This window comes from Gopherus flavomarginatus, chromosome 2 (genome assembly GCF_025201925.1).
Source record: "Gopherus flavomarginatus isolate rGopFla2 chromosome 2, rGopFla2.mat.asm, whole genome shotgun sequence".
In the NCBI taxonomy this organism is placed as follows: Eukaryota; Metazoa; Chordata; order Testudines; family Testudinidae; genus Gopherus; species Gopherus flavomarginatus.
This window is the reverse complement of record NC_066618.1, coordinates 121,716,513-121,734,707: the sequence shown is the minus strand read 5'-3', so window position 1 is coordinate 121,734,707 and position 18,195 is coordinate 121,716,513. Positions and strand designations below refer to the sequence as shown.

The following is an 18,195-nucleotide window of genomic DNA, read 5'->3' as shown; positions in this document are numbered from 1 at the left end:
CTGAAAAACCTGGGGATTCCAAGCTATAAAGCAGGTGCACCTTGTACCTTGAGAATCTGCTAGCCTGCTTGTACCATCAATCAGGGTGAAAGATTGTTAATTCAAATCCTATCTTTCTAGTAAATTAAGCTTAGTTTGCGTTTTTGTTTATTTACTAGGTAATCTGCTTTGATCTGTTTATCACTTTAAATCTATCTTTTGCAGTTAATAAATTTGTTTTTGCTTTATTTAAACCAGTGAGTTTGAAGAAGTGCTTGGAAATCTTAGCTCAAGGGGCAAAGGCTGCTGCATTTCCTTTTCACATTGAGAGGGAGGCGAACTGGATAATAAATTCATACTGTTCAGGGTTTTAACCAAGGCAGGACGGTATAGCTCTGGGGTCCTAGACTGGGAAGCTGGAGGTTATTTTGGCTGTAGCCTCTCTATTGTTGGTTCATGCAGTGACTGGTCAGAGAGCCTGCATGTAACTGCAGCTGGGTGTGTCTCTGCCAATGTGAATGCTAGTGGAGGTGTAGGACCAAGAGCAGGTCTGCAGCTCATCACAGCAGTACAGCGTGAGAGGGAGCCCAGGCTGGTGGGTCAGAAGGCTAAGTGGTATTCTACTTCTAGGTGGCACCCCGGGGGGGGGGACCCATCACACCACCCTTCATCAATTCTTGCCCATTCCCCCTTGTCATCCTCCTCCCTGCAAACTCATCATATTTGGGACTCATGCCGATGTGCGTGCTAGCCAAGGGACAGTGAAAAAGAGGTGTGTGCAACTTTTATGATTCACAGCTGTAAGCACACACACAATACTGTTTCTGTTCATTGTTTCTTTGGCTTCTGCAGATGTGCCCTTGAGGACCCACTCCTCTACAACAGCAGAGCACCTCCTTCAGATAAGGTGGAGGACCAGGAGGAGTAAAGAGATGTTTTGCAAAGTGCTGCAGTCAACAGATGTAGCACATGGCAAACAAGAGCATGGAGGGAGTCAATTAACGAAAGACTGAGGCTGGATAGCTGGAAAGGACACAGAGGCAGAAGTGGATGATAAAGCTCTCGGAGGGCCAGACAGAGATGATGAAGTCCCTCATTACCATGCACTATGAGCAGGTCTGTGCACAATTTCCCCTGTAACCACTACAGAACTTCGGTCCATGCCCTCCCTAAACTCCCCTACCACATTCCTCATGTGTTCTCGGTCCCTCGCAATACCCTGTGCACTCAATGCCTTGGGACTTGTTTCCCAATGAAAGCTAGAGTTACACACAGCTGTGAGAGAACTAACCTTGAGACTGTTTCTCATTGTCATGTCCCATGTTTGACCAAAAATTTGTGTTTTGTCCTGTTATTAAACTTGAATTTTTGAAATGACTCTTTACTTGTGACATACACACATCAGTCAGCGCTAACATTGAAACGCAGTGGCTACAGGTGGGAATATTTGCTTAGTACAATTAATGTTCAGGAAGCAAGCATAGAGGGACAATTCAAGGGGACAAGAAAACATTGCCTGGCCGAATGCATTACATCGAGGTAGGCAACTTATGGCACGGGTGCCGAAGGCGGCACGTTAGCTGATTTTCAGTGGCACTCACACTGCCTGGGTCCTGGCCACCGGTCCAGGGGGCTCTGCATTTTAATTTAATTTTAAATGAAGCTTCTTAAACATTTTAAAAAGCTTATTTACTTTACATACAACAATAATTTAGTTATATATTATAGACTTATAGAAAGAGACCTTCTAAAAATGTTAAAATGTATTACTGGCACGCGAAACCTTAAATTAGAGTGAATAAATGAAGACTCGGCACACCACTTCTGAAAGGTTGCCGACCTCTGCATTACATAAAGACACATTACTGGGACTCATTGTCAAAATGCTCCTTTAAAGCCTCTCTGATTCAAACAGCCTTCCACTGCACCCCTCTAATTGCCCTTGTTTCTGGCTGTTCAAAATCAGGAGCCAGACGATCAGCCCCAGTTGTCCACCCTGGGAAACTTTTCACCCTTCGCGTCACAAACATGCAGAATACAGCAGGCCACAATGACCATCGGAATATTTTTCTCACTGAGGCCTAACCGGCCAGCATCCTTTTAATTGACCAAAGGCACATTCAACAATCATTCGATGCCTGCTGAGCCTGTTGTTGAAGCGCTCCTTGCTGCTCATGAGCCACAGGAGCAAGGGGTAAGGTGGGGTTTCCAAGGATCACTATGGGCATTTCCACATTCCTCAATGGAATCTTCTGGTCTGGAAAGAAAATCCCAGCGTGCAGCTTTCTATAGAGTCCAGTGTTCTGAAAGATGTGTGCATGATGCACCTTCCCTGACCATGCTGCACTGATGTCAGTGAAACTGCCCTGGTGAGTCACTAGCGCCTGCAAGATCATGGAGAAGTAGCCCTTTCGGTTGATGTACTCTGTTGCAAGATGGTCAGGGGGCCAAAATTCAGATGTAGTCCATCTATCGCCCCACTGCAGTTAGGGAATCCCATTGCCTCGAAGCCATCAATTATTTCCTGCACATTACTGAGAGTTATAGTCCTTCATAGCATTAATGACCCTGCACACTTGCATCACTGCCACCCCCACGGTGGACTTTCCCATTCAAAACTGATTTGCGACTGACCAGTAGCAAATGGAGTTGCCATCTTCCACACAGTGACTGCCACTTGCTTTTCCATAATGAGGGCAGCTCTCATTCTGGTTTCCTTGCACCGTAGTGCTGGTGCAAGCTCCACACACTGTTTCAGGACGGTGGATTTGTGCACCCGAAAGTTCTGCAGCCACTGCTCGTCATCCCATACATGCATCACGATGTGATCCCACCATTCAGAGCTTGTTTCCTGAGCTCAGTACCAATGGTCTACCATGGCAGCAGAAATCTTGAATTATTTGTGTCCATGGAGGCCAGCAGGGCATGCATCACCAATTCACTCTCTGTTTTGCAGCTCATGAAATAACTGCAGGACCAGCTGCATTGTGTTCATAACGCTCATCACCAGACTGGTCAGTAGCTCAAGAGCCATGTTGTCAGGCAGAGATGGCAGGTGCACAGTTTACAAGGATTGTTGAAAAATGGCATGAAATGAAGTAGGAAGCCCATAGAATGATGGGACAGAAAGAACTGCATCATGGGACAGCGAACACGTCCCCGTGATGCACCACGATCCATTCCCAGAGCTCCCAGCAACAGAAGGTGACAGAGGGTGGCGAGTTGCACAGTGGGATAGCTACCTGTGATGCAAAACACTGCCTGTCTATGCAAGAGCAACAACTGGTGACATACTCTGCAGACACAAGCGACTTATGATCGTCGACATAACTTAAGTCGACTTAACTCTGTACTGGAGACACGGTCTTAGTTTTTAAACATAGGGCTCAGTACCGTCCCTTGAAATGCACTGTATACTTCATTTACTTGTAGCATACTTATTAAAATTTGTAAATACAAAGTATAATTATGCTACCAAATTTGCCTCATGAAAATTATAGATGTAGAAAACCCCTATGTAGAGTCCTGCGCAGATACAAAATTTATATCTGCGGATATAAAGTGGATATCCGTGGAACTGCAGGGCTCTACCAGGAACCGCAGCAGTGAAAGCAGCAGTATGTCGGGCCATGACTCTGTGTCTCCTGTCCAGGAGCATGAGCTGCTTGCACATGCTTGCACCAAGGACAGCTGCCTGTGAGTCTAGTGCCCACCCCAGTGGGTAGGACTGGGGGCGATATAACCACACTGGAGGAGCTGCCCAAGCTGGGTGCTGGCTCCTGTAAGCAGCGGCCCGACATGCTGCTACTTTTGCCACTGTGGTTCCTGATAGAGCCCTGCAGCTCTGCGGATATCCACTTTATATCCGTGGATATCCGCAACCGCAGATATAAATTTTGTATCTGCGTAGGAGTCTAACCCTAGGTCATCCAACCCAACAACTTGCAATGCAGCATATTTTTTAGTGCTTTTTAAAACTAAACTGGACAACGTGTTATGTTCTGGGATGGACCTCTCAGGTAAGAAACAACAATCACCCAGTCATGATGGACTTGATTTTCCAAGGCTGAAAGTCAAGAGAATCTCTTCTTATCAAATTATCCTCTAACAAAGGAGTTGATCAATGTCACCAATATCTCCCAGGCAGGTCTATCAGACACATACCTGATCAGGACCTGACTCTATGAAAATACTGTAGAGCTTAGTAACATTACACACCAACCACCTAGCAATTATGTTCAAATCAACAGCTGGTATAACTACAACCGCTTTCAGGATATGTATATGACGTTTGAGTAAAACACACTCCACTAGGAGTTGGATCTTGCAGGATTTTCCAAGGCTGAAAGTCACATGAATCTCTTCTTATCAAATTCTCCTCTGACAGAGCCATGTTTGTAAAGTCAGCGTACCCTATAGAGCAGTGGCTCTCAACCTTTCAAGACTACTGTACCCCTTTCAGGAGTCTCATTTGTCTGCGTACCGCCAAGTTTCACTTCACTTAAAACCAGAATAAAAATACAAAAGTGTCACAGTACACTATTACTGAAAAATAGCTTACTTCCTCATTTTTACCATATAATTATAAAATAAATCAATGGGAACAGAAATATTGTACTTACATTTTAGTGTACAGAATACAGAGCAGTATAAACAAGCCATTGTCTATATGAAATTTTAGTTTGCACTGTCTTCACTAGTGCTTTCTATGTAGCCTGTTGTAAAACTAGGCAAATATCTAGATGAACTGAAGTACCCCCGGAAAACCTCTGTGTATGCCCAGCGGAACACGTACCCCTGGTTGAGAACCACTGCTGTAGAGTGCATAGAAAGCACCAGAGAGGTGGGAGGTGGCTAATCTTATCAAAAATACTCAACAGATATACAGCCCTACTACACTAGGCCAACAGACTCTGAGCTGGACATCAGTCTAATAGTGTCCTTTAGCCTGCAAAGGAGTGACAGACCACAACAAACAAACAACTTACTTAATGGATTATAGTTTTACAGTTCAGACCACACATCATAGGTTTCCTGTAACTAGTATTTTTATAGCTCTGATTTAGTGAAACTAAATCAAATTACTTGATAAAACCCAGAGATAGCACATCCTATATACATATATTATTATTTCAACACATGTATTTATTTTATTAATATGTTTATGCCTGGCTTTCTACATTTTAATCTACTTTGTGGCTGGTCCATACGACAATAAATGTACAGTATTTAAAAAGAACCATGTGAACAATTCTCTATTTCCTAAAGAGTGAAAAAATAAAAGTAAAGCAAGATGTTATAGTGAGATATAATCGAATCTTACTAACTTATTGTTAAAATTGTTTTAAAAGCTAAACTTGTTTACTAGTTTCAATACCTCTTTTTGAATAGACACACCAATGCGATGTAGCTTACCTGATTGCAATGGTTTTTTATCCTGATTTTTCCACAGTGACCAATTCCTATCTCTGGAAACTGCTAATAAGAATTTGTCATCAGGAGAAAATGCCATCTGAGTAACGGTCAGATTGTGAAAAGACAAGCTTTGCAGCTGCTTCCAAGAAGTGGTGCTCCACAAAATAATTGCTGCGTGTTCTTTTTTGGAAGCCTGTAAGGACAGGGACAAAACCACTGAAAATGAAGGAAAGGAAACAAAACATAAAATTACAACACCTTAAAATATTAGCATGATTTTTTAAATACTTGCAACTGAGTTAGATTGAATTTTCCTCTAGGAAGTTCCAAGTTTTATTTTCACTCAGATGTTACTATGATAGTAAGGATGTTTCCCGCTTAAACTTTCTACTATTCTCTGGAAGCTGACAACAGTATATCTATGAATTCTGACAATTCACTTTCTTCTTAACTTGCTCAACACCAAAAAAACCAAAAATCATTTATTATTACTAATTTTTGTACATTCATTTGCACATGTCCATAAGGCAAAATATACCTGTTTTATGGATGGACAAACTGTGGCACAGAAAAGTTAAGTGGCTTTCCCCAAGTCACTGGGAGTCAAGTAGCAGAATGTAGATGACAACTTAAAATCCTGTCTCCAAATCCCGTGCTCTAACTTTTTAGACCACAATCCTTGTCAATCTGATATCATAAAACCCTTTTCAATAAATGGTGTTAAAATCTCTCTTTTCTTACCTTACATGCTGAGGCAACTATAGTTTTTGAATTGTTACAAGCAACAGAAAATATTTCATAGCCATGTCCATATCTGAAACAGAAAATAAAATTTGTTATACAGATTACAGAATCTCGGTGATACATTTCAAGAGTTATATAGGATTTTTTTTAAAAAAACACCACTGAGATGTAAATTATGAGGCAATCTCAAAAACAACAATATGAGTATCTAATGTCCTTCATTTTTCCCTCAGACCTCTAGATCAAATCAATAAAGGAAGCAGTATTTAAAAGGCAATTCAAACCCTTCACGAACAGAATAAAAATGAGTTTGCCATTTACTTTACTGTTGTTAAATATCTATATTACAATAATGGCTGGAGGACCCAATCAGAATCAGGGGCCCATTGTGCTAAGTGTTGTACAAACACATAAAGACAAAGTCCCTGACCCAAAGAGTTTACAATCTAAAAATGAAAAATGATACACATGGTGTTTTTTTTTCATGGGTGGGAGAGGTACACAATTATATATTAACATATGAACTCGCTCAACACAATACATGCACATCAACACAAATCAGCCAGTCTTTCCCCAATACCTTTTTTGACCAGTTCTAGAAAATCACATTAACTCACATCTGGGGAACAGGGTGCTTGAAGGCTAGCATCCACTCTGAAGCACAGCCACAACATAGTATATTGTCTGAGGTGTATCACTGTTGTGCTAGGAGCAAAGTGTGAGCGAGATTCTGGGTAGAAGACTAGAGGGTAAACACTACTGGATGCCTTAACTTAGTCTGTTTTCTGTTAGGTATGTTATGCACAGACTAACCTGAAGTGACATACAACATAGCGGTGTTATGTATTAATTTCCCAGATGTGGGGGAGTTAGTTGGTTTTTTAAGATTTCGGAAGGGAGCTGCAATATGAAGAACAGGATCTTTGTTAAGCTGTCTGATTTTCTTGGGACTTCACTTTCATGAAAGGGCACTTTTATGAAGGGTTTTTTTCTTCATGAAAGTAATCAGTGCTTTGCTGAAAATCTTCCTGTACAAGATTGATGTTGGAGTAGAGAGCCTCCGCCCCCAAGCTCTTGAGCAGGCTGAATCAATTCACAAAGAACAGGATCTTCAACCCAGCAGCTGTTGCTTTGTCAAAGACCTTGTTCTCTGTTCAATTGTTCTCCGCTGGTTGAAAAGCAAAGCACTGTTTTTCCCCCAGAAAGAGAGGATGATATCCCAATTTAAGGGCAAAATAGAACTCGAAAGAACTTAGTACAAGGCCTTTCTACACTACACACTTTTTTCGACAGAACAGTGGATGTGTACACACTGAGATGCTCCTCCCACTGAAGTAACTCCCCTGCTCAGTTCTTCAGTATCCTTCTTGAATTGTGGACAGTCTCGCCAGCGCAAACTACAGAAGTAAAAATATCCTCTCCACTCCTTCTCAATATCCCCTGGTTTACACATACAAGCATTACATTAGCACTTTTGACCACAGTGTTGCACTGGGAGCTCATGTTCTCAGCTGATTATACATCATGACTCTCATGTTCTTTTACAAGCCACGGCTTTATAAGTGTTTTCCTCTATTCTGTTATATATGGGCTACATTCTTCGTTCTTAGGATTCTGCTCTCATCCACATTTCTTTATTACTGATAATCTTGTTAGCGCACATATTTTAATCCTTTCTTTCTAAAGGATATATTTTATTATTTGTATAATACTAGTGATAAGAGGCCTCAGTGAGGATGTAAGCATAAGCTGCCTAATTAGCAGCAGCTGTTTTCCTCAAAGCAAAATTCAGATGGTCAACAAAATGTTTGTTAAAGATGAAGCCTCATTTGACAAAAATACGAATTAAAAAGAGAAAAAGCTGGGAATGTTGCCTTCTACAGAAAGGGCATATAAAGTGTAGCATGCACAGTTCCAAAATGTAACCCTTGTCTTCCAGATGATACTAAACTGCTCAAGATAGTGAAGACCAAAGCAGACTGTGAAGAACTTCAAAAAGATCTCACAAATCTAAGTGATTGGGCAACAAAATGGCAAATGAAATTTAATGTGGATAAATGTAAAGTAATGCACATTGGAAAGAATAACCCCAACTATACATACAATATGATGGGGACTAATTTAGCTACAGTGAGTCAGGAAAGGGATCTTGGAGTCATCATGGATAGTTCTCTGAAGATGTCCATGCAGTGTGCAGAGGCGGTCAAAAAAGCAAACAGCATGTTAGGAATAATTAAAAAGGGGACAGAGAATAAGAAGGAGAATATGTTATTGCCCTTATATAAATCTATGGTATGCCTACATCTTGAATACTGTGTACAGATGTGGTCTCCTCATCTCAAAAATAATATACTGGCACTAGAAAAGGTTCAGAGAAGGGCAACTAACATGATTAGAGGTTTGGAACAGGTCCCATATGAGGAGAGAATAAAGAGGCAAGGACTTCTCAGCTTGGAAAAGAGGAGACTAAGTGGGGGTATGATAGAGGTATATAAAATCATGAGTGATGTGGAGAAAGTAGATAAGGAAAAGTTATTTACTTATTCCCATAATACAAGAACTAGGGGTCATCAAATGAAATTAATAGGCAGCAGGTTTAAAACAAATAAAAGGAAGTTCTTCACACAGTGCACAGTCAACTTGTGAAACTCTTTACCTGAGGAGGCTGTGAAGACTAGAACTACAACAGCATTTAAAAGAGAACTGGATAAATTCATGGTGGTTAAGTCCATTAATGGCTATTAGACAGGATGGGTAAGGAATGCTGTCCCCCGACTCTCTTTGTCAGAGGGTGGAGATGGATGGCAGGAGAGAGATCATTTGATCATTAGGTTACGTTCACTCCCTCTGGGGCACCTGGCATTGTCCACTGTCGGTAGACAGGATAATGGGCTAAAAGGACCTTTGGTCTGACCCAGTATGGCTGTTCTTATGTTCCTAGCATTAATATGACTATATTCCATTCAAATATGAGATATCCCCAAATCCCCTGCTATTCTGGAAACTTAGATGTTTAACAACATGTTTTGCATTCTTCTCCTTTGAAGAAAAACAATTATTTTATTTTAGCACTTTTCCTGGCAAATTGGTGATTGTTTCCCTAAAGCTGTCCAAATTTTGAGCACTGGGCTCTTTCAATAGCATTTCTTATAAAATACTTGACTTTAAAGTAGGTATTATGACAAAACTGCCACTGAAATAAAACAGGTTAATTTTTTAAAAATGACCATAAGGCATGATTAAGTTGGCAAATATATATGGCAAGCAGGTGCAGCCACTAACTGTCTGGGAAGTTGTTGATGCAGTTCTTGGTTTTGAAAAGCGAGAGAAACCCTGCTCTACCGACTCTTAGCTGGAGGGATTCAATTGATAGTGGTGGGAGATGGGGGTGGGTGTACTCAAGTATCGCATTCTAGCATCTCTCCAAGATGTCATCTTGTGCTCCAAAATCTAAGCTTTATTTTAAAGCAAGCATCTAACTGTCATGGTTGTAAATAAAATCCTGTAAATTTGAACCGAGTGTAACATAGAATCATAGAATATCAGGGTTGGAAGGGACCTCAGGAGGTCATCTAGTCCAACCCCCTGCTCAAAGCAAGACCAATTCCCAACTAAATCATCCCAGCCAGGGCTTTGTCAAGCCTGACCTTAAAAACTTCTAAGGAAGGAGATTCCACCGCCTCCCTAGGTAACCCATTCCAGTGTTTCACCACCCTCCTAGTGAAAAAGTTTTTCCTAATATCCAACCTAGAACTTCTCCACTGCAACTTGAGACCATTGCTCCTTGTTCTGTCATCCGCCACCACTGAGAACAGCCTAGCTCCATCCTCTTTGGCACCTCCTTCAAGTAGTTGAAGGCTGCTATCAAATCCCCTCTCACTCTTCTCTTCTGCAGACTAAATAAGCCCAGTTCCCTCAGCCTCTCCTTGTAAGTCATGTGCCCCAGCCCTCTGATCATTTTCATTGCCCTCCGCTGAACACTCTCCTATTTGTCCACATTCCTTCTGTAGTGGGGGATCAAAACTGGACATAATACTCCAGATGTGGCCTCACCAGTACTAAATAGAGGGGAATAATCAGTTCCCTCGATTTGCTGGCAATGCTTCTACTAATGTAGCCCAATATGCCATTAGTCTTCTTGGCAACAAAAGCACATTGTTGACTCATATCCAGCTTCTCGTCCACTGTAATCTCCAGGTCTTTTTCTGCAGAACTGCCACTTAGCCTGTAGCAGTGCATGAGATTCTTCCATCCTAAGTGCAGGACTTTGCACTTGTCCTTGTTGAACCACACCAGATTTCTTTTGGCCCAATCCTCCAATTTGTCTACATCACTCTGGACCTACCTTTCCCCCCAGCTTAGTGTCACCTATGAACTTGCTAAGGGTGCAATCCATCCCATCATCCATATAATTAATGAAGATGTTGAACAAAAACAGCCCCAGGACAAACCCCTGGGGTACTCCACTTGATACCGTCTGCGAACTATACATCAAGCCATTGATCACTACACGCTGAGCCTGAAAATCTAGCTAGCTTTCTATCCACCTTACAGTTCGTCTTTCAATCCATACTTCTTTAACTTGTTGGCAAGTATACCGTGGGAGACCGTATCAAAAGCTTTGCTAAAGTCAACGTATATCACGTCCATTGCTTTCCCCATATCCACAGAGCCAGTTATCTCATCATAGAAGGCAATCAGGTTGTTGAGGCCTGATTTGCCTTTGGTGAATCTATGTTGACTGTTCCTGATCACCTGTCTCTTCTCCAAGTGCTTCAAAATGGATTCCGTGAGGACCTGCTTCATGATTTTTCCAGGGACTGAGGTGAGGCTGACCAGTCTGCAATTCCCTGGATTCTCCTTCTTCCCTTTTTAAAAGATGGGCACTATATTTGCCTTTTTCCAATCATCTGGGACCTCCCTCAATTGCCACGAGTTTTCAAAGATAACGGCCAATGGCTCTGCAATCACATAAGCGAACTCCCTCAGCACCCTCAGATGCATTGCATTCAGCCCCATGGACCTGTGCATATCCAGCTTTTCTAAATAGTCCTTAACCTGTTATTTCATCACTGAGGGCTGCTCACCTCCTCCCCGTACTGTGCTGCCCAGTGCAGCAGTCTGGGAGCTGACCTTGTCTGTGAAGACCAAGGCAAAAAAAGCATTGAGTACTTCAGCTTTTTCCACATCATTGGTCACTAGGTTGCCTCCCCCATTCAGTAAGAGTCCCACACTTTCCCTGACCTTCTTGTTGCTAACATACCTGCAGAAACCCTTCTTATTACCCTTCATATCCCTTACTAGCTGCAACTACAGTTGTGCTTTGGCTTTCATGATTACACCCCTGCATGCTCGAGCAATATTTTTATATACTCCTCTCTAGTCATTTGTCCAAGTTTCCACTTCTTGTAACCTTCCTCTTTGTGTTTAAGCTCACCGAAGATTTCACTGTTAAGCCAAGCTGATTGCCTCTCATATTTGCTATTCTTTCTGCAAATCTGAGTTTGCAGTGAGGTTGAGACAAACTCTTGGAGATATGAACTTCCCAGTTTGCCTCCAATGATCAAATATTACCATTATTAACTACATCACAACTAATTATTTCACTTTGCACTATGAGTGAGTGATGTTTAGCACCATTTATTTTTTCCCCAATTAAGGAGCCAAACCCAAGGAGGGCAGCAAAACACAAAGAGCATGCATTTGCATATATTCAAACATAATCAATCTACTATAGATAGCATTAGAAATGGGTGGGATGTGATGGGGTGTGTACTCCACAGAGGTCCTTAATGAGTTAATGTGGGCCTGAGAGGCCAATTATGTTACCTGGCTGCACCTGGAGAGAAAGAGAGGCTTAAATGATCACATGCGTCTGACAAAGTGGGTATTCACCCACGAAAGCTTATGCTCCAATACTTCTGTTAGTCTATAAGGTGCCACAGGACTCTTTGTCGCTATTTAAATGATCATGAAGCCCAGCTGGGCAGGAGCAAGCTGGTTAGCATAAAGAGAGTGTTCCAAACAGAAAGTGGATGAATGGCTGAAATGTAAGATACAAGGAGGTGGTGGGGGAAGAGAGAGAAGAAAGAGTAGAAGCTGGCTCTGAAGATGACATAGGCAAAAAAGCAAAGCTGAGAAAAGAAATGAGCCACAATCTTATGATCACTAGCCATGGAAATAAGAATAGGTGACATTCATCCTGTGAAAGTAGCTGACTGAATTTAAAAAATATAGGGCATATAGGAGGAGCCAGAAGGTTGCAAGATGGGGATCTTTTAGTTGAACGTAAAAATAAAGAGCAGGCTCATAAAAACTGGTAAAAACTAAAATTTTAAGGAAAGTCAAAATAACTTGCCAGCTACCAAGGTATTTGACAGAAACCAAGGAAGGAAAATATGGGAAACCACTGGAACTGACTGATAAGGTAATTCGATACGGTTCCACATGGGGAATCATTAGTTAAATTGGAAAAGATGAGGATCAATATGAAAATTGAAAGGTAGATAAGGAACTGGTTAAAGAGGAGACTATAACGAGTCGTACTGAAAGGTGAACTGTCAGGCTGGAGGGAGGTTACTAGTGGAGTTCCTCAGGGATTGGTTTTGGGACCAATCTTATTTAATCTTTTTATTACTGACCTTGGCACAAAAAGTGGGAATGTGCTAATAAAGTTTGCAGATGATACAAAGCTGGGAGGTATTGCCAATACAGAGAAGGACCGGGATATCATACAGGAAGATCTGGATGACCTCATAAACTGGAGTAATAGCAATAGGATAAAATTTAATAGTGAAAAGTGCAAGGTCATGCATTTAGAGATTAATAACAAAAATTATTGTTATAAGCTGGGGACGCATCAGTTGGAAGTAACCGAGGAGAAGACCTTGGAGTATTGGTTGATCACAGGATGACTATGAGACGCCAATGTGATATGGCCATCATAAAAGCTAATGAGATCTTGGGATGCATCAGGCGAGGTATTTCCAGTAGAGATAAGGAAGTGTTAGTACCGTTATACAAGGCACAGGTGAGACCTCATCTGGAATACTGTGTGCAGTTCTGGTCTCCCATGTTTTAGAAGGATGAATTCAACTGGAACAGGTACAGAGAAGGGCTACTAGGATGATCCGAGGAATAGAAAACTTGTCTTATGAAAGGAGACTGAAAGAGCTTGGCTTGTTTAGCCTAACCAAAAGAAGGCTGAAGGAGATATGATTGCTCTCTATAAATGTATCAGAAGAATAAATACCAAGGAGGGAGAGGAATTACTTAAGCTCAGTACCAATGTGGACACAAGAACAAATGGATATAAACTGGCCATCGGGAAGTTTAGACTTGAAATTAGATGAAGGTTTTTAACCATGAGAGGAGTGAAGTTCTGGAACAGCCTTCCAAAGGGAGTAGCGGGGGCAAACGACATATCTGGCTTCAAGACTAAGCTTGATAAACTTATGGAGGGGATTGTATAATGAGATTGGTCTTTCAGTATTAGCAGTGAATATGCCCAATGGCTTGTGATGGGATGTTAGATGGGGTGGAATCTGAGTTACTACAGAGAATTCTTTCCTGCGTATCTGGCTGTTGAGTCTTGCCCACATGCTCAGGGTTTAGCTGATCACCATATCTGGGGTCAGGAAGGAATTTTCTTCCAGGGCAGATTGGCAGAGGCCCTGGGTTTTTTTTGCCTTCCTCTACAGCGTGGAACACAGGTCACTTTCTGGAAGAGTTTCTGCACCTTGAAGTCTTTAAACCATGATTTGAGGACTTCAATGGCTCAGACACAGGTTTGAAACATGAGTGGGTGGGTTAGATACTGTAGCCTGAGTTGTGCAGGACGTCAGACTAGATGATCATAATGGTCCCTTCTGACCTTAAAGTCTATGATTCTATGATAAGAAGACAACAAAAAGCACAGGAGAAGACAGAGTGTTAGTAAGAAAATGTCTAATTAGTAAGGCTGCAATTTAGTCACAGAGATCACAGATCCGTAACTTCCAAAGACCTCCATGACTTCAGTCAGTGCCGGCCCCTGCTGTCTGTGGAGGCAGGGAGCTGTGGGGTACTCCTCCAGCTCCCGGCCACCAGGAGTGGCAGGGGGGAACCCCGCATCTGCCCTGCTGCTCCTGGCCACCATGGGTGGCAAAGAGGGATCCGCCACTCTCAGCCGCGGGCGGCAGGGGGAATCCCCATGCCTCGGCCAGCATGGGGGACCTGTGCCACTCCCCACTGCCACAGGCAGCCAGGGGGACCCCAGCAGCTCCCAGCCACAGCGGGAGGTGAACCTGGAGCTCCCAGGCCCCACCTCCCCACAGGATACCCATTTTGTCATGGGTACTTTTACTAAAAGTGAAGGATAGGTCACTGGCTTCTGTGTATTTTTCATTATTGCCTGTGACCTGTCCATGACTTTTCTAAAAATATCTGTGACAAAAACTTAGTTTTACTAATTAGTAAGAGAGGAGGACAAAACAAACCATCAACAGCTGCACTGATTACATTTAAGGGAAGGACTCTTCATTAAGGTATCAGATATTTAGAATCAAGTCCATATATCCCACCACCCCTAAGGTATTATAAGTTCCAATGGTAAGGGAATGTTGCAAATGTTTGTAGAGGGCAAACGAGATGCAGTAAATGTGAGGGTGTCATAAACAGATAGCTAAGGGTTAATGTCTCTTTCACCTGAAGCACCTGACCAGAGGACCAATCAGGAAACCGGATTTTTTCAACTTTGGGTGGAGGGAATTTAGGGTCTGAGTCTTTTGTCTGCCTGCCTGCTTTCTCTGAGCTTTGGAGAAGTAGTTTCTACTTTCTAGTCTTCTGTTTCTAAGTGTAAGGACAAAGAGATCAGATAGTAAGTTATATGGTTTCTTTTCTTTGGTATTTGCATGAATATAAGTGCTGGAGTGCTTTGATTTGTATTCTTTTTGAATAAGGCTGTTTATTCAATATTCTTTTAAGCAATTGACCCTGTGTTGTATCATCTTAATACAGAGAGCCCATTTGTATGTATTTTTCTTTCTTTTTATATAAAGCTTTCTTTTAAGACCGGTTGAAGTTTTTCTTTACTTCAGGGAAATTGAGTCTGTACTCACCAGGGAATTGGTGGGAGGAAGAAATCGGGGAGATCTGTGTGTTGGATTGCTAGCCTGATTTTGCATTCCCTCTGGGGGAATAGGAAAGTACTTTTTGTTTCCAGGATTGGGAACAGAGAGGGGGAATCACTCTGTTTGGATTCACAGAGCTTGTGTCTGTGTATCTCTCCAGGAGCACCTGGAGGGGGGAAGGGAAAAAGGATTATTTCCCTTTGTTGTGAGACTCAAGGGATTTGGGTCTTGGGGTCCCCAGGGAAGGTTTTTCAGAGGGACCAGAGTGCCCCAAAACACTCTAATTTTTTGGGTGGTGGCAGCAGGTACCAGGTCCAAGCTGGTAACTAAGCTTGGAGGTTTTCATGCTAACCCCCATATTTTGGACGCTAAGGTCCAAATGTGGGACTAAGGTTATGATATGGTGTGCAGCTGGTGGGATATAGACAGAATCCAGAAGCCAGTAGGAATATTATATTTTTCTTTTCTCTGCTAAGGGCTTTTTAGCAGAGAGAAACAGTTTGGTTTTAAAAGGGAACCAGAGAGAATTTTTTTTTCTGCTCTCTCTGGCAGTTTGTGGCTTGCATGTTAAGCGAGAAGCCATTACCAGACTGTTAAGGGTCTTTTGTCATGCAATAGCCCTCCCATTAGGAGGCAAGTACCAGCACTTATATGCATGCAAATAAAGTGGTTTTTCTGGTTTCCCTTCATTGAACATTAGCTAGAGAGAGAAAGGGAAAAAAGGCACTGTTGCTAGGCAGACTCCAGGAGGCAACAGAGAACCTGCAGTTCAGAAAATAAACACCGGAGGGCACCCCAACCCAAGAAAACAGGAACCATGACTTCTAAGGCAAAAATTGAGGCCGAAGAGCAACTCAAAGAAGCTGAACACAGGCGACAACTGGAAATAAAACAAAAAGAGATGGAGATGAAAGAAAAGGAAGAAAGCATCAAACTGGCAGCCTTCCAAAGAGAACAGGCAGCCCAAGAGGCAGCACACAAAAGAAAACTAGAAGAAGAAGAGGTGGCCTACCGAAGGAAACAAGCAGAAGAAGAGTTGGCCCACCGCCGAGAAATGGAAAAACAACAAAAAGAAATGGAAAAACAACAAAAAAAGAATGAAGAGAAGGAAAAACAGAGAAAACATGAACTGGAGTTGGCAAAAGCTGGGCTGCATGTGCCAGCCAACCCTAACAACCCGGCGCCAATTATTGCTCCACAGCACAGGAAATTTCCCACCTACAAGGCAGGTGATGACACCGAGGCCTTCTTGGAAAATTTTGAAAGAGCCTGTCTTGGGTACAACATCCCCGAAGACCAGTACATGGTAGAATTGAGGTCACAGCTCAGTGGACCTTTAGCAGAGGTGGCAGCTGAAATGCCTAAGCTGCAAATGAATGACTATAAACTTTTTCAAACCAAGGCCAGATACCGAATGGGGATAACCCCAGATCATGCCCGTCGGCGCTTCAGAACCCAAAAGTGGAAACCAGAGGTGTCATTTCCCAAACACGCCTACTACATTGCAAAAAACTATGAGGCCTGGATAACAGGAAACAACATTCAAACCTTGGAAGAACTAAACCTCCTCATACAAATGGAGCAGTTCTTGGATGGTGTTCCTGAAGACATCACAAGGTACATACAAGATGGAAATCCCAAAGATATCGCTGAGGCGGGGGAAATTGGAGCCAAATGGATGGAACTGGCAGAAAGCAAGAAAGCTACTGTCAAGGGGAACGATTACCCCAGGGGGCACACAGACCATAAACCCTACAACCGAGGACAGCCAAAGACCCCACATACCACCCAAGTAAAGCCACAGACACCTTACCCTTCCACCTCACCAGTCTCCAGTAACTCACTTCGGCCCAGTGACCCATCAGATGGAAGATGCTTTAAGTGTAATGAACTGGGACATATCAAGGCCAACTGTCCCAAGAACACCATGCGAGTGCAATTCATTACACCACCATCACACCAAAGATCCCCAGGCCCAAATGCCTCTCAAATACCCTTGGAGCGAAGGGAAAATTTGAGAGTGGGCGGAAAGAAGGTTACTGCGTGGAGAGACACGGGGGCACAAGTGTCAGCTATCCACCAATCCTTCATTGACCCCAAATTCATCAACCCAAAGGCCAAAGTTACAATTTACCCCTTCATGTCACAAGCTGTAGACTTGCCTACAGCTCAACTGCCTGTCCAGTACAAAGGCTGGTCAGGAATGTGGACTTTTGCAGTCTATGACAATTATCCTATCCCCATGCTACTGGGGGAAGACTTGGCCAACCAGGTGAGGCGGGCCAAGAGAGTGGGAATGGTTACACGTAGCCAAACCAGGCAAGCTTCCAGACCCATTCCTGATCCTGAGCCGTCCACAGAGGCCCCGTCTGTGTTACCAGAGACCCAGACAGAGGTAGTGGACCCGGATTCCATGCCTACCACTGAAACAGCCACAGCATCTCCAGTCCCAGGCCCGGAACTGGAACAGCAACCAGCACCAGCAATTGCAACCACATCTTCAAACTCAAAGCCAGAGGGCGCCAGCGAGCCAGAACTGGCAGAAGCAACAGACAGCCATACCCAAAAGGCTCAGCCAGAGCCTAAAATACCCTCAGGTGCACCAGCGGAGAGCGGTTCACCAGCAACGGAAACAACCCCATCACCTACATCGCTTCCAGAGGGACCAAGCCCAAGTCCACAGTCTGAGGAAGAACTGGTGACCCCAGCCTCAAGGGAACAGTTCCAGGCTGAGCAGGAAGCGGATGACAGCCTTCAGAAAGCTTGGGCGGCGGCACGGAGCACCCCACCGCCTCTCAGCTCTTCTAATCGATCCCGGTTTGTTATAGACCAAGGACTTTTATACAAGGAAATTCTTTCTGGTGGACACCGGGAAGAATGGCAGCCGCAAAAAACAGTTGGTGGTTCCAACTAAGTACCGGGGGAAGCTCTTAAGCTTAGCCCATGA

General features: G+C 43.1%; 1 protein-coding gene across 5 annotated transcripts in view; it reads right to left on the bottom strand.

Moving 5' to 3' along the window:
• Positions 1-18,195, bottom strand: part of ELP2 (elongator acetyltransferase complex subunit 2) — a 128,881-nt gene that overhangs the window by 11,500 nt on the left and 99,186 nt on the right. For all 5 annotated transcript variants that reach the window (XM_050938166.1, XM_050938167.1, XM_050938168.1 and 2 more), the window contains 2 exons: positions 6,136-6,208; positions 5,395-5,587 (listed from right to left, as the gene is read on the bottom strand). In XM_050938166.1, the coding sequence (XP_050794123.1) occupies positions 5,395-5,587; positions 6,136-6,208 (266 nt within the window). The remainder of the gene's footprint in view (positions 1-5,394; positions 5,588-6,135; positions 6,209-18,195) is intronic.